The sequence below is a fragment of the Schistocerca gregaria genome, chromosome 6 (assembly GCF_023897955.1).
Source record: "Schistocerca gregaria isolate iqSchGreg1 chromosome 6, iqSchGreg1.2, whole genome shotgun sequence".
Classification (NCBI taxonomy): domain Eukaryota; kingdom Metazoa; phylum Arthropoda; class Insecta; order Orthoptera; family Acrididae; genus Schistocerca; species Schistocerca gregaria.
Window position 1 is genome coordinate 72132937 of NC_064925.1, and position 17724 is coordinate 72150660.

A 17724-nucleotide genomic window follows, 5' to 3' on the forward strand; every position below is an offset into this window, starting at 1 on the left:
GCCGATAACTGACGGCAAACCCAAGCGGGAACATAAACCATTAAAAAATGGACATTCCATCAGGAAATAGTGGCTAGTTAAAACGTGGGTGCAATGTGCACAGAGTGTTGGGGGAGTGCCACTTAACAAATAGTGATGGCTAAAAAGGCAGTGCCCAATACGTAACCTAGTTAAAATGACCACCTCACAGTGGGAGGGCTGATAGGGGGTCATCCAAGCCACTGGGAGAGGCTTAATAACCTGGAGCTTATTTCCACGAAGGGAGGACCAGTGGCGAGGCCAAAGTCTTGGCAGCAGTGTCAGCAGACTCATTTCCTGGCAGGTCAACATGAGGACAAACCCAGGTAAACATCACAGAGGTCCCATCAAGAGCGAGCAAGTGACAGTTTTCCTCGACCCATCGCACTAAGAGAAGGGCAGTGCACAGCACACAGAGGCTTTGAAGAGTGCTGAGAGAATCTGAGCAGAGGAAACAATTGAAAAACCTGTGTTGTCAGATGTACTCTGTGGCCTGATACAGGGAGAAAGGCTCTGCTGTATATACTGAGCAATGAGCTGAAAGCCAATACCAAAAAACATCGGCGCCAATGATAAAGGCACACCCTACACCATGGTCAGTCCGAGAGCAATAAGTGTACACAAGGTGTTCCATGCAAAGGTCGTGAAACTGAAGGCGATACAATGAAGCTGGAGTAGTGTTCTTAGGTATCAAATGAAGGCCAAGGTGGACACAGGCTGCCACACAAGGCCAAGGTGAACATGGGCTGCCACACAAGGCCAAGGTGGTGAAGGGTTCACACCAACCGGCAAAGTTGCAGGTAGTGTGAAGTTAAGCTACAGGAACAAAAGCTGAAAGAACTCCAGGAGGTAATAGAGAAGAGGGACACTCTCCATACCGGCAATCAAAGAAGGGGGCATCAGATGGGTGGCCAAACATGGCAGAGAAATGGCATGCATAACTGCTAAGGAGAAAGTCAAGTAGTAGTTCAGCAGCTTCTGCAAACAGACTCTCAACTGGGCTAGTGTAAAAGGCACCAGTGGCTGAACGGATGCCACGATGGTGGGTAGTATTGAGACGGCATAAGAGGGACATATGTGTAGATCATAAACGAAACACCCATAGTCTAGTTTCAGATGGACAAGGGACCAGTACAAACAGATGAGGGTGGTTCGATCTGTAGCATGGAGGAAATTGAGGGACCGCATACAGCGGGCTGCCAGGTAAGGCATGTACAAGAACCAAGAGTGTCCTATCGAGCATGATCCCCAGGAATTTCATACTTCCAGTGAACAGAAGTGCAACAGGCCCAAGATGTAAAGATGGTGAGAGAAACCAATTGCACCAGCACAAATTCATACAGATGGTTTTGTCAGTGGAGAGACAAAAGCTATTGTCAATGTTCCATGAGTAAAGACAATCAAGACATCACTGAAGACACTGCTCAATGAGACAGGCCCATGGAGAACTGCTATAGTTGAAAAACTCGTCAACAAAAAGGGAGCCAGAAATTCCCGGCGGGAGACAGGCCATTGTAGGGTTAATGGCAATAGCAAAGAGGCTGATTTCAGTACAGAACCCTGAGGCACACTGTTCTCATGGATAAAGGTGTCTGACAAGGCAGAATCTACACAGAACTTGAAAACTCAGTCTTTTAAAAATTCCTCAAGTAAACATGTCCCAGAAGCCACGGAAGCCCCATGTGCAGAGTGTACAAAGGATACCAGTACTCCAACAGGTGTCCTAGGCTTTCTCCAAATCAAAAAACATGGCCACAGTCTGGGATTTCCACAGGAAACTATTCATGACATGGGTGGAGAAAGTGACGAGATGGTCAACTGCACAAAGGTGCGCTTGAAATCCACGGTGTGCAGTGCTTTGTAAATTATGAGACTCGAGCTACCACACCAGCTGGGCATGAATCATACATTCCAGCACCTTGCAAACGTAGCTGGTGAGAGAGATGGGTTGGTAGCCAGAAGGAAGGTGGTTGTTCTTACCAGGTTTAGGTATGGGTATCACAGTGGTTTCACGCCATTGTCTGGGAAACGTGCACTCTACCCAGATGCAGTTGTACATATTAAGCAGAAAGTGTTTGTCTGCAAGAGAAAGATGCTGCAACATCTGAATGTGAACAGCATCTGGCCCTGGGGTGGAGGATCAAGATGAAGTGAGAGCATGATCTAGCTCGCTTGTAGTAAAGGTGGCATTGTAGCACTCACGATTCTGAGAAGAGAAACGTATTTCCCTAGCCTCCTCCACTCATTTCTGACGGAGGAAGACAAGGTGATCGTGGGAAGAGCTCAAAATTTCTGCAAAATAGCGGCACAAGGAATTGGAGATAGCAACAGCATCCACCATGACATTGTCTGCTACTGTCAGGTCAGAAATTGGGGAATGGATCTCGGTCTCAAAGAGCCATCGGAGGTTAGCCCACACAATAGAAGCAACAGTGAACGGCAGTTGCAGTCGGCGACGGCGGCTGATTACTGCATCGCCATTGGCAGGATACTGCGTCGGCTGGATTGACAAATGTTTGAGGACTGCTTACTTCCCCACACCAATTCTTCTGAGTCGAACTATTCTCTGCGTCTTTCTTTGTTTGGTGCTTATTAACTATTTCACCCTTTTCTCCTTTCGGGCATAATCCAACTCTGCATAACAGTTTATTTGCCTTGTCACTCTTGGTCTCTATGGCAACTCAATGTCTTCTTATCTTGATTTCTGTCATAAAATTCCCTCGTTCTTCGGGTCCTTTCACGGTCACCACATTATAATGTTTTTCTAATGACTGGAGATTGTGTGGTACTGGGGTGCAAGACTTACACGTCTCTCGCGGGTGATTTACATATTGTGTGCAGCCGATCTTCTTCTCAGGACAGACGGCTGCATCGATCTTCACAGTGCTTCTTCTCCGAAGATTTCGTGCTGGTTAGGGAAATTATACTGAACTACTTCTCTACTTTCGAAATGATTTCTTACTCTCAGAATACTTTCATATCAACTTCGCTACATTTTCTTCTTCACAATAAAACAACTACACAAGTTTCACATGTGCTTTCAAGTCTCGCAAATCAACCCTGTCTGGAAAACCTTAGTACTTGACGTATATCATTACAGTCTCTTTTGGTTTTAATAACCCTGGTCAAAACAGTTCTTGCTCCTAGCAAGTCAAACAACAGAGTATAAGAGTCATGAGATAATGCATATTTCATTTGTTCCCAACAGTCATTACTATTTATTTCACTGCCAAAGAGTAGCCCTTGATTACTCCTTGTACTGGCCACCACTTGTCAGCGCCAATAGACCATCACAACTTTAGTCTTCTTGAAACACGTGCCCATCCAGCACACACATAAACTGAGGCACAGTTGACACATTTCCACTCACATACTCATCCTTAAAACATCGTGTGTTCGAGATGGTGAAATACGAGTGTCTCTAGAATTTCTCCCGAAATTCTCGAGGCACTACAGTGGCCGTGTTCTTTGTGGAGTGAGATGAAGCAAGAGGAGTACTATAAGTGCCAGATGGTAGAACACAGGGTTTGCAACTAGCCAATATCTTGCGAGTGACCAAATGGCTCTGAGTACTATGCAACTTAACTTCTGAGGTCACCAGTCGCCTAGATCTTAGAACTAATTAAACCTAACTAACCTAAGGACATGACACACATCCATGTCCGAGGCAAGATTCGAACCTGCGACTGTAGCAGTTCCAGATTGTAGTGCCTAGAACCGCACGGCCACTCCGGCCAGCACGAGTGACCAGGTAAGAAACTTTTCCTTTAACCGGATCTTTTGGACAGCCCACTCATTGAGATACGTGAGACAATCTCGGCGAGAGGAGGCAGGATGATCACCAATGCAGTAGATAGACCAGGGAGGAGGGAGGCAGACAGTCATCCTCGTGTGCAACCCTACCACAGGTTACACATTTGGCCAGGTGTCGACAAGACATTCGAGTGTGGTTGAAACGATGACACTGGTAGCAGCGCATCCGGTTCAGAATGTTTGGTCAGACTGTGATTACTTTGTAACCTGCTTCGATCTTCGACGGCAGCCCCATTCTATAAAAGATGAGAAAAAGAGTGCGTGTGGGCACTAAGGAGGCATCTATATTTTTCATCACTCAACGGATGATAATGACACCCTAGTCAGAGATGTATGTTTTGATTTTGCCCTCAGTCAGAGTGTCGAGCAGCCTGGTGTAAATAACACCACAGTAGAGAAGTACCTAGGCTCAATACCGTTTCTTCCAAATCCACCAGAAACAAATGAAAAATAATTTTATTTAAAAAAGTGGAAAAAGTGTCACTAGAAGCCTTCCTAAGAGACAGTAGCAACAGACGGCAAATCATCGAGTAAAACTGAAGTGATATCAGGTGTTCCCCAGGGAAGCGTCCTGGGACCTCTGCTGTTCCTGACCTATATAAATGACCTGGGTGACAATCTGAGCAGTTCTCTTAGGTTATTCGCAGATGATGCTGTAATTTACCGTCTAGTAAGGTCATCCAAAGACCAGTATCAGTTGCAAAGCGATTTAGAAAAGATTGCTGTATGGTGTGGCAGGTGGCAGTTGACGCTAAATAACGATAAGTGTGAGGTGATCCACATGAGTTCCAAAAGAAATCTGTTGGAATTCGATTACTCGATAAATAGTACAATTCACAAGGCTGTAAATTCAACTAAGTACCTGGATGTTAAAATTGCAAACAACTTCAGTTGGAAAGACCACACAGATCATATTGTGGGGAAGGTGAGCCAAAGGTTGCATTTCATTGGCAGGCCACTTAGAAGATGCAACAAGTCCACAAAAGAAACAGCTTACACTACACTTGTTTTTTGTCGCGGCGAGATCTATTTACGAAACTTCAGTCACCAACATTCTCTTCCGGATGTGAAAATATTTTGTTGAGCCCAACTTACATGGGTAGGAATTATCATCAAAATAAAATAAGAGAAATCAGAGCTCGAACAGAAAGGTTTAGGTGTTCATTTTTCCCGCGCGCTGTTTGGGAGTGGAATGGTAGAGAGATAGTATGATTGTGGTTTGATGAACGCTCTGCCAAGCACTTAAATGTGAATTGCAGAGTAATCATGTAGATGTAACTACCTATTATTTTTTAGTTCACCTTGATACGAACAGGATATCCAATGGAGAAGCAAAGCAGCCAGCAGTAGTTGTCTGAGAATCGGAAGTAGTCTCCAAAAGCAAAATGGCATTCTGTAAATGAGAGGATTTCACAGGGCTGGCAATTGCGTCAACACCTTTCTGAATAATAAACGGATGTGCTGTTGTGAAGGTCTGACCATCTTCAGTATGTTAAACCATGAGGAACCATTGTGCCACTGGAAGGGTCTTTGAATTGTCAGCCTCATTCCATTTACATTTCATAGATGTTAATTGTGAAGATGATTGGCTCATTGCAGGAAAATCCCCCATGAATGCCAGCATGTCTCTGATGGCATGCTCCTTCAAACTGGGGGCCCCCTTCAGAAGGGGGCGCACCCACCTTAGGTGATGGTTCACACCTCCCACACACCTAAACACCTGACAGAGAGACCAATGGCTATTTGTAAAGGTAGCAGCTCAGAGTAGGTGCTGACAGATGTGAATATTGCCAAACTATCAGTTTAATAAGTGTTGGTTGTAAAACACTAACACGAGCTCCTTACAGAAGAATGAAAAACTGGTAGAAGCTGTCATCAGTGAAGGTCAGCTGGGTCCTGAAAGAAATGTAGGAATATGAGAAGCAATATTAATCCTACAACTTCTCTTAGAGAATGTTGACTGGAATACTCTTTTCAAAATTTTGGAGGTCACAGAGATGAAATGCGGGAAATGAAAGCCTATTTACAACTTGTACAGGCAACAGACGGAAGTTATGAGTCGAGGGGTATAAAAGGAAAGTGTACCTGAGAAGGGAGTGAGACAAGGTCGTAGCCTACCCCTGATATTCAGACTGTACACTAATCTAAACTCATATCATCAGATGCAGACTGTATTCCTTCTGACCAGAGTACGGAGCAACAGTAACTCAACTACAGACAACATTTTTGTTCGTTCATTACTGGAGATGTATTCCATTACCAAAAGGGTAAATAGCCTTTCAGATCATGGTGCACAAATTTTAACACTAACAGGAATTTGAAATCAAGCCGCTACCTATGTAAGTTGGGCTCAACAAAATATTTTCACATTCAGAAGAGAATGTTGGTGACTGAAGTTTCATAAATAGATCTCGCCGCGACAAAAAACAAGTGTAGTGTAAGCTGTTTCTTTTGTGGACTTGTTGCATCTTCTAAATGGCCTGCCAATGAAATGCAACCTTTGGCTCACCTTCCCCACAATATGATCTGTGTGGTCTTTCCAACTGAAGTTGTTTGTAATTTTAACACCCAGGAATTTACAGCCTTGTGAATTGTACTATTTATCGAGTAATCGAATTCCAACAGATTTCTTTTGGAACTCATGTGAATCACCTCACACTTATCGTTATTTAACGTCAACTGCCACCTGCCACAAATACAGCAATCTTTTCTAAATCGCTTTGCAACTGTTACTGGTCTTTGGATGACCTTACTAGACGGTAAATTACAGCATCATCTGCGAATAACCTAAGAGAACTGCTCAGATTGTCACCCAGGTCATTTATATAGGTCAGGAACAGATGAGGTCCCAGGACGCTTCCCTGGGGGACACCTGATATCACTTCAGTTTTACTCGATGATTTGCCGTCTATTACTACTGTCTGTTAGGAAGGCTTCTAGCGACACTTTTTCCGCTTTTTTAAATAAAATTATTTTGCATTTGTTTCTGGTGAATTTGGAAGAAACGGTATTGAGCCTAGCTACAACGACCTTGTGATCACTAATTCCTGTATCAATCACGATGCTCTCTGTTAGCTCTGGATTGTCTGAGACTAAGAGGTCAAGCATGTTTTCACAACCATTTACAATTCGCGTGGGTTCGTGGACTAACTGCTCGAAATAATTTTCGGAGAAAGCATTTAGGCAATCTCGGAAGATGTTTTCTGCCTACCACCGGTTGTGAACAAGTATTTTTGCCAACATATCGAGGGAAGGTTGAAGTCCCCACCAATTATAACCGTATGAGTGGGGTATTTATTTGTTACGAGACTCAAATTTTCTCTGATTTGTTCAGCAACTATATCATCGGAGTCTGCGGGTCGGTAGAAGGAGCCAATTATTAACTTAGTTCAGCTGTTACGTATAACCTCCACCCATACCAATTCGCACGGTGTATCTACTTTGACTTCAAACCACTACTGACAGACACAAACACTCCACCACCAATTCTGCCTAATCTGTCTTTCCTGAACACCGTCCGAGACTTGTAAAAGTTTCTGCAGAACTTATTTCAGGCTTTAGCCAGCTTTCTGTAACTATAACGATTTCAGCTTCTGTGCTTTCTATTAGCGCTTGAAGCTCAGGGACTTTCCCAGCACAACTACAACAATTTACAACTACAATTCCGACTGTTCCTTGATCCAAGCACGTCCTGTATTTGCCATGCACCCTTTTGAGATTGTAGCCCACCCTGTACTTTCCCGAGGCCTTCTAACCTAAAAAACCACCCAGTCCATGCCACACAGCCTCCGCTACCCGTGTAGCCGCCAGCTGAGTGTAGTGAACTTCTTACCTATTCAGCGGAACCCGAAACCCCACCACCCTATGGCACAAGTCAAGGAATCTGCAGCCAACACGGTTGCAAAACTGTCTGAGCCTCTGATTCAGACCCTCCACCTGGCTCTGCACCAAAGGTGCGCAGTCGGTTCTGTCAACAATGCTGCAGATGGTGAGCTCTGCCTTCATCTTGTGAGCAAGACCGGCAGCCTTCACCAAATCAGATAGCCACTGGAATCCAGAGAGAATTTCCTCAGATCCAAAGCAGCATATGTCATTAGTGCTGACATATGCCACCACCTGCAGCTGGCTGCACCCAATGTGCTTTTCATGGCATCCGGAAGGACCCTTTCCATATCAGGAATGACTCCACCCGGAATGCACACAAAGTGCACACTGGATTTCTTCCGCTCCTTAGCCCCAATATCCCTAAGGGCCCCATTACGCGCCTAACATTGGAGCTCCCAACTACCAATAAGCCCACCCTCTGCAGTTGCCCGGACCTTGAAGGCTGAGAATCATCCTCTGAAACAGGGCAGGCAGCTGCATCTGGCTCAGCCAGAGACAGTATCTGGAACCTGTCTGTCAGACATACCGGGGAGGCTTTCTGATCAGCCTCGGGGCATGTCTTTTGCTGCCTGCCACGCCTTGGAACGTCCTCCCAATCAGTAACTAAAACTTGAAATTACACCTCCTGTATGAAACGCACACTCAATTTAAGTAAGAATCTATGAAGTAAACACAGAAAAGAAGCTATATACGTATCTTTCTGCGCCGTTGATGTGCAACAACTGGGCGCTCAGGCCACACTGGGCCAACAGACAATTAAAATTTTAATTTCTCTAAATTCAACTGCTCCTGCCCAACATTCAGTGAACTGTTCAGTGAAGCATTTTGATATGTTAATATTCAAATGGAATACTGTTTTTCATGTACACAGTCACTCCCCCACTCTGCCAAGAGCTCTTTGAAAAATATCCAGCTAATATGTAAAACAGTATACAAAGCCTCTTAAGTGTCACACTGTATTGTGCAAGTGTAAAAAGAATGCCTAACTCCTTGAAGAGGCACCTAAAAGACGTGAATGCTGCATATTATTATTCTTAATCCACATGTTAGAATAATTAATTACTTCAGCATTTCATCTTGCCTCATACAATTATGTCATTGGATGTTAATGTGTGGATGATTATAATTTCACAAATTCCAGTTAAGATTACAACTCTGATGATGATGAAAATGCCTAAATCTATTTTCCACAAGCTACTCTATGGTGTGTGCATTACAAAATCATTGTGAATTTCTGATTGCTGACAGGGAATGTCCACATATTTTCTTAACTTGATAGGATTACAGACCTATTACAGTGTTTATTTCATAAGAACAACAGGGTTATCCCTACAGCTAGATTGTGCAATGTTTTCAGCAATGTATTTTTATAGGTTATCACTTTGCCTCTCATATTTCCCATATTTGTTGACATACTTTCTCAAAATTTTCCAATTATTAAGTTATCTTCATATCCACAATGCACACTTCTGCAGTGGTCTTGGGATTACTACAAGTAAAACCTGCTGTTAAGATAGGAAGTATATGGTGGCGTTATATTGCAGGACAGCTTACATATACAGATGAAATAGCCAGCAATTACTTTTGTCACAAGCATAAATCTTTTAATTTAACAAACTAATACTGTTTACAACAATTACTTTCATTTAAAGCACCAGACATAGTTCAAGAGGTTTTATAACTAAATCAGTGTTTTACATAAAAATTAATACATGCTGGAGTAATTATTTCAAAAGTAGAATCACAAAACCAAATCTTCATTTCCAAAACTCTCCTAGACCAGAACCAGGGTTGTTTACTACGTCTGCATAGGTACGAGCTCCAGGTGCCTTTACACGTAACCGTATAACCCCACTCTCAGCGGTATCAGGCCACAGTGCAACTAGATGCACTTCAAAACCACGTCCAATGTAACCTTTTTCATGGGCTGCTGCCAGCTGGTTGACCACACGACGTTCAACTTCATACTTTATAGACCGTGCACCGTAGTGCACATCATATCCATCAGCAAGCAGAGATTCCACTTCTCGATCCCATGTCAACTTTATTGCATGCTTATCTTTAGCCTGAAACAATTGTAAGACTACTGTGCTTATTTGCTGTTAAAAACAATAAGTATATTTACTGTCTAACAACAAACATTCGCCAGCCGTAATATTACCACCACTCATTAGCATCATGCTTGTTCACTTTTTCATTGAAACAGCTGTAATTTACTAAAATGTACACTCTACAAATTCACATTACATAGTTAGTTTACATTACAATGTGGTTTGCAAACTGTGGGCTAACACACCACTTCATATCAGGTACATTTGATAGTACCCATTTTTCGACTGTGTCTAGGAAACTTCTTAAACCAGTGTAGCTAAAATCTACATCAGTGACAGGGAAAGTGTTATGAATAAGAATGTCATGTTCAATGAGGAGCATTATAAGCTATGAAGTGGTCAATAGTATTTCTGATACTTTGTTTAAGCCTTTCTCTAAAGTAATAAACATTGCTTGGACACCCTGGTGTTGTCTCTAATGGTGATCCAAGGAATTATCTTCAAATAACTGGCAAAAGAGGACACAACAGTCTAGTTCCTAAGCAACAAGACAGATTTAGTAGTTAGCCTTCATCATTATTTCCAAAACAATCACAAGATCCCAGAGAGCTGAGGCAAGGCTTCCTTAACAAAAACTGCCACCACCATGTAAAATCTCATGTTTATTTTATAAATTCCAATGCAGGAAAAGTAATGTTATTACAATATATTTTAATATGCTGCACTCTGCAATCATTAACAAGGCAGTGATGTGCATTTTTTTAAAATATTAATGAGCAATGGCCTGTCTTCCTCCCTGTGAATGCATGGGCATATCAGAGATTAGGTCTGGTTATTTGTACCAGGCTGACACTCCTTGTAATAAGTTCAGCCAACATTTTGTGGAAGCATAATATGATTGATTATTATTGAGGATTCTAACATATTTAGCACATAAAAGTAGCATACGTGAATGCATGTTGGCAATCAACAATGCTGTAAAGAAAATTAAATGAAGCTTCCTCATCATTATTTAACAGGCCCTGCTTATGCGCTCAGATTTTCAGAATTAGTTGCCGGACAGTGACAAGGTTGTGGAGAACGTAAATTGCTCTCATATCTTGTAATTTCAAAAGCCATGGTCACAACAACAACATTGAATGGCCTTCACATTTAACATAAAATTCATTTAATAAATTTCAAATTTATACAAAACAATATATAAGAACTGGCCTGCATATGTTTCATAATACACATGACAAGATTGCATTTTTCTGGATGGAGGTGTACCTAGATACCACAGCTGGTGAATTTAGCAGGAAGAACAATTCATCTAACTGAAGAACAAGTTTGCATTTGTTTCAGCAACCAATCATTATGGTACCAAAGTTACTGGATTCAAATTGGCCTGATTGGAAAAAAAAATGAGGAACAGTACATTCTTAAATATTTGATGTTTCTTCAGCATATATTTACCACCTACTACCAATTTACATAGCAAGCCAGCTTCTAACAATCAGGTTATGTGAAGTATTAGCATCCTTATGCCACATTATCTATCACTGATTTCACTGTAATAAACTCACATTCAGCACATATTAATGGTGGTGACAAATGAATAGGACAACCATCACAAAAGCTCACTTCACACAGGAGGGATGGTGCTAATACCTTGGCTTATCAGTAGAATTCCCACTAAATGCAAATGGGTGACAATTATTATTTATGTTTAAACAACGTATTAAAAAGATGGTAATGGAATTTTTTAGTTAACATCTGCTACTGCTGCATTTCTTGCAACTTTTTCAGTTGTCTAATTTCCACACATATGTACTTAACTGTTTGGATTCAGTAGAAATACTGGAACACGTGAGGCAATACTGACCTTACGACTTATCTTAGAAGATAGATTAAGGAAAGGCAAACCTACGTTTCTAGCATTTGTAGACTTGGAGAAAGCTTTTGACAATGTTGACTGGAATACTCTCTTTCAAATTCTAAAGGTGGCAGGGGTAAAATACAGGGAGCAAAAGGCTATTTACAATTTGTACAGAAACCAGATGGCTGTTATAAGAGTCGAGGGACATGAAAAGGAAGCAGTGGTTGGGAAGGGAGTAAGACAGGGTTGTAGCCTCTCCCCGATGTTATTCAATCTGTATATTGAGCAAGCAGTAAAGGAAACGAAAGAAAAATTTGGAGTAGGTATTAAAATCCATGGAGAAGAAATAAAAACTTTGAGGTTCGCCGATGATATTGTAATTCTGTCGCAGACAGGAAAGGACTTGGAAGAGCAGTTGAATGGAATGGATAGTGTCTTGAAAGGAGGATATAAGATGAAAATCAACAAAGGTAAAACGACGATAATGGAATGTAGTCAAATTAAGTCGGGTAATGCTGAGGGAATTAAGATTAGGAAATGAGACACTTAAAGTAGTAAAGGAGTTTTGCTATTTGGGGAGCAAAATAACTGATGATGGTTGAAGTAGAGAGGATATAAAATGTAGACTGGCAATGGCAGGGAAAGCGTTTCTGAAGAAGAGAAATTTGTTAACATCGAGTATAGATTTAAGTGTCAGGAAGTCATTTCTGAAAGTATTTGTATGGAGTGTAGCCATGTATGGAAGTGAAACATGGACGATAAATAGTTTGGACAAGAAGAGAATAGAAGCTTTCACAATGTGGTGCTACAGAAGAATGCTGAAGATTAGATGGGTAGATCATATAACTAATGAGGAAGTATTGAATAGGATTGGGGAGAAGAGAAGTTTGTGGCACAACTTGACCAGAAGAAGGGATAGGTTGGTAGGACATGTTCTGAGGCATGAAGGGATCACCAATTTAGTATTGGAGGGCAGTGTGGAGGGTAAAAATCGTAGAGGGAGACCAAGAGATGAATACACTAAGCAGAGTCAAAAGGATGTAGGTTGCAGTAGGTACTGGGAGATGAAGAGGCTTGCACAGGATAGAGTGGCATGGAGAGCTGCATCAAACCAGTCTCAGGACTGAAGACCGCAACAACAACAACATGTACTTAACTACATTCTGCATCTCTGTCACTGGAAAACTTTTTATGAAATCAACTTGTTGATGCTATACAGCAACCAGCCACAAATGGGATTTAGATTACTTTATTCAAAAAGTACCATTACCAGTTTCGAATTTTTCACAATTCATCATCAGACTATTTTCATGCTTTCATGAAAACAAATGATATAATTGTTTATTCCAGGGCAACTCACAGGAAACCATTCTATCATTTGTTTTGTTGAAAGCACGAAAAACTGTCTGATGATGAACTGTGAACAGTTCCAAACCAATAATGATACTTTCTAAATAAAGTACCCTAAAATCAATTTGTGGCTAGTTGCTGTACACCATCAACAATTTATTTCATATAATAGCCACAGTCTCCAATCTTGTGTTTATTTGACAAAATTGCATTTATAAAATTCTCTCTCCACACTTTGCCCCAAACAAATTGCAGTCCTCTGAAAATGTATCATCTTTGATTAAGAAAGCGTCAGATTAAAATAAATAAATTATAAAGTTTACAGTCCAGATGCGTGAGAAAAACATTAAAAAATCTAGTAAATTATCCACTTGAGGAAAACTGCTTCAGAAACAAATTAAGATATTTGTAGAGTTTATCTTGAGTCTACAATTTGATTGAATGCTATCGTTGGCAAAAAGACTTTTAAGGTGGAAAAAGAGAGCTTTGAATTACTTGTACAAGGAGGGGAAAGAGCCCACACCATCATACTTACCAAGATCGCAGTCGTGTAATCATGCACCAGAACAACAACAAAAAGAACACAGAAATCTGCATGATTCCTTCAGAGGAAAGTGTTTATATTAAAGTACCATTTGAACATGTTGTGAGTATGTTAGATTACATTAGATTTAGTTTACATTCCACAGACCCAAAAATGAGACAATTCTCATGGATGCGGAACCAGTCATGAAGTATAACACAAAATATGTAAAACATTTGAATATAATACTCACTACCCTGATCGTTTCTCAGGAGATTTTCAAAATACACGAATACATTACAGCAAACTGAAACCACTAATAGTATTTACATAATTAAAAAGCTTTCAGAATGAAACATGGTTACACACTTTTAATAAATTTATCATTCACAAAATACCAAATCTTGACAACTGTGGCAAAGTGCTGTCAAAACTGAAATGTAACACACATTTTTATTGAAGCTGGTCTAACAGTCCCTGTTAAGATCTTCATCTACAGAGTAGAAGGAGCTGTATATCATAAAGCCTTTGAAACTCTTTTTACACTGCGCTTTATCTGAAACCAAGTTTTTAATGATTGCTGGCAATTTATTGAAAATGTGTGTTCCTGAATATTGGATTCCTTGTTGGAACAAGGTAATTGATTTTAAGTATTTATGTAGATTGTTATTTCTGGTATCAATACCATGTATTGAGCTATTGGTCAGACACAGAGATATATTCCTTGGAACAAATTTCATTAAGGAATAAATATACTTAGAAGCCAGTGGTTAGAATACAAAGTTCCTTGAACAGGTTTCTACATGATGATCTGGAATTTACACCACAAACGAGTCTTATTACATACTTTTGCATGCTACAAACTTTTGCTCAGTTTGACGAGTTACTCCAGTACATAATACCATATGATATAATAGAAAGAAAGTAAGCAAAGTATGAAAGTTTTTTTTTTGCTTTTAATATCTCCTACATCTGACATCATACTCACTGCAAATACAGGCTTGTTTGGGCACTCTAGCAGTTCTGTAGTATGCCATTCCCAACTGAATTTATTGTGGTGTTGTAATCCCTGAAATTTAACACTATCAACCTCTTCGATCCGCATGTCTTCATATGTTATAGACATGCTGGAAGGAAATCTCTTACAGGTTTTGAACTGTATACAGTGGATCTTTTCAAAGTTTAATGACAGTGAATTAGTTTTAAAACATTTATCAATGTCAGTGAAAATTTGCTTAGCAGCCATTTCTAAATTTGCACTCATCTTGTTAATTATTGCAATGTTCATATCATCTGCAAACAAAACAAACTTACCATCTGGCAATGTAACAGATGAGAGATCATAAACATACACAAGAAAAAGCAATGGCCCCATGTGGAACCTTGAGGAACACCACGTGTAATTAATTCCCAGCCAGATGAAGACTGACTGCTTCCTGCATAGTTATTTTGCAACAATACCCTTTGTTTCCTGTTGGTTAGAGAAGACTCAAATAATTTCGCAGCACTGCTGGTGACACCAGAATATTCTAATAGAGAATGCTGTGATTCACATAGTCAAAGGCTTTTGACAGGTTACAGAGAATGCCAGTAGTCCTTAATTTGTTATCTAATGAATTAAGTACATTCTCACTATACATGTAAATGTGCTTTCTCTATATCAGAACCCTTAAGAAACCCAAATTGTGACTTCGACAATATATTATTTGCAGTCAGATGCGTAAGGAGACTGCTTGAACATAACGTTTTCGACTATTTTTGAAAAAGCCATCAAAAGTGAAATTGTTTGATAGTTTGAAGCTATCTCTTTACCCCCCTTCTTGTAAAGAAGTGTAACTTCAACATATTTTAGTCAGACTGGGAATGTTCCAGTGGTACAAGACTGATTACACAAAACTTAAGATAGAACTCAACTCACATGAACACTGTTTGATTAATTTTGTTGATATGTTATCATAACCCATAGAATACTTTGATTTTAAGGATTTTATGATGGGTGCTACTTCTTTGAGAGATGTAAGTGTTATTTTCATTTTGCTGAAATTATTTGTAAAGACTGGTCTCAGATACTTCATTGCACTGTTTACTAAACCTGATAACCCCAAACCGTAAGTAACAGAAACAAAGTATTTGTTTAGCAGGTTTGCAACACTTCATGCACTTGTTGCCAATGTCTCATTTATTTTTAGAGCTATCTGTTCCTCTTCCTTTTTTGCCCCACCTGTCTCTATCTTCACTGTATCTCATGTAGTTTTTATTTTGTTGCCTGATGTAATTATCTTTTTTTCATAATAAAGCTGCTTAGATTTCTGAATTACTTGCTTCAATATTTGCAGTATACTTTGTCTTGCATTACTATGCTAAGATCAGAGCTAGGTGGTAGATACAGTCTCCTTTTTGTCCCACATGATATCTTCAATCCTTGTGTAACCCATGGTTTATTTTTAGACTTCTGCCTGATTCGAGATACCTTTAGGGAACACCAGTTTTCAAAAGAGGAAGCATGTGGTTGTTGCATACAGTACTGCTGACTCCCATTAAGGCAAAAGGGGGGGGGGGGGGGGGGAGTGAACACTTACAACTACGAAAAAGAGTATTCAGATGAAGGGCGCATGATGGTGACAACTCTCACTGCCAATGAGCCATGGCAGCATTGAGAAATTGGCAAGCAGTTATTTGATAACTTTGTTGTTGCTGTTGCATGGTATACACTCATCACAGTCCCAGAGTAATAAACATTCACCACTTAATGAAAGATAATATTCTGTAACTGGAAGATCAAAGTAACAACAGCTGCATCTTTTTGTCAAGGAAGGTGAAAATCAATACTGAAAAGTTAAAACACATTAGCCTTTTTTGTATTAAAGTTTTTCAAATACCTGCCTGTTTTTAATGTATAACTCTTGTATATGCCAATTATTTTATGCTCCGTAATGCCTTCACATCCTAAAAACTGAATAATGAAGTATTACTGGCTGCTTGATATGTTTGTAATGTACAGCAGCAATAACCAATAATTTAGTTTTTGTTCATTTTGTTGAAAAAGTATTGTTAGCAGTTTATAATTTACAAATTATTCATGAGACAACCACTAGGCTTTTATAAAAACACTGACAGGTGACAGTGAGTGACTGGTAAGCTGCTGCAACATGACCACTTGGAATATTCATTTTCATCTTTTTCCAATGAAAAACACTTACAGTTTTCTTAATGTTTTCACATTAACTCACTGTTGGTATTCATTATTATTCAAATATAGGGCATTAACAAATATTAATGAGATGACGCACAAATTTTTTTATCTTGTATTGCGTGAAAACAAATACATTTAATCAAACGAAATCAAAATGTGTGTGTGTGTGTTGATAATTGTGAATAATAATGCAGACCACTGCAAGTTTTTAAGTTCAGACATTTTGAGTGATATTGACTCCTAAATTGTATAATTTTATAAATTATATGACACAAACCACAGTAGCTTATAGGGCAAAACCACTACTGGATAAGTGATAAAATTTTATGGAACAATGATTGCCCCAACAAACCTTTATGGAGTGGAAACAAAAGAAAAGAATCTAGTCAGCATAGATAAGGTATTTATTTGATGAACTACAAGGTTGAAATGAAGATATAAGACTCAGACTAGTTGTCAAAGAGTATACTGGAAGAAACTGAAGCACATATTTAATCCTACTAGGAAGAATGGGTGGAAACATATATCCACAGGTAATGTGTAGTTACAAAACAACAGGAAAACATAGTAGAGGAAGACCACAGAAAATGTGGATGGACAAATCTGAGATCTTTCAAGATGGAACGGTCTCAACTAGAAATATTTTTGATACTTATAATGAAAGGTATAGATCTTTTTATTATCCTTGGAATCCAAGCAGTTAAGCCAATATTCCCATTCCATGCAACACATGATTATCAACTTCTCAATGTGTTATTGTGGAAACTGGTGGTAATGACAAACCCTCCAAATCAGAATCTGTTTCGCTGAACAAACCACAAAAGACCGGTCAAGTACCTTGACATGCTGATCATTTGACCCTTTACTTTCTTAAAAATGGATAGTCAATTAACACTAACAAAGATCTGTTCAAAAATTAGGCATAGTTATGTCATTAAAACATAATTTACATTTTATCAGGGTTTCTGTGAAAAACTGAGAAGATCATTGTTATCTGCTCCACATATGTGACATTCTTCCACAGCAATGTTAT

The 17724-nt window shown here is 39.7% G+C and overlaps 1 protein-coding gene across 1 annotated transcript in view; it reads right to left on the reverse strand.

Annotated features, from left to right (window-relative positions):
* Positions 1-9294: 9294 nt before the first annotated feature.
* LOC126278512 (caseinolytic peptidase B protein homolog) overlaps positions 9295-17724 on the reverse strand; it is a 72778-nt gene continuing 64348 nt past the window's right edge. The window contains exon 10 of the mRNA XM_049978677.1: positions 9295-9782. Within this exon, the coding sequence (XP_049834634.1) occupies positions 9474-9782 (309 nt within the window). The 3' untranslated portion in view covers positions 9295-9473. The remainder of the gene's footprint in view (positions 9783-17724) is intronic.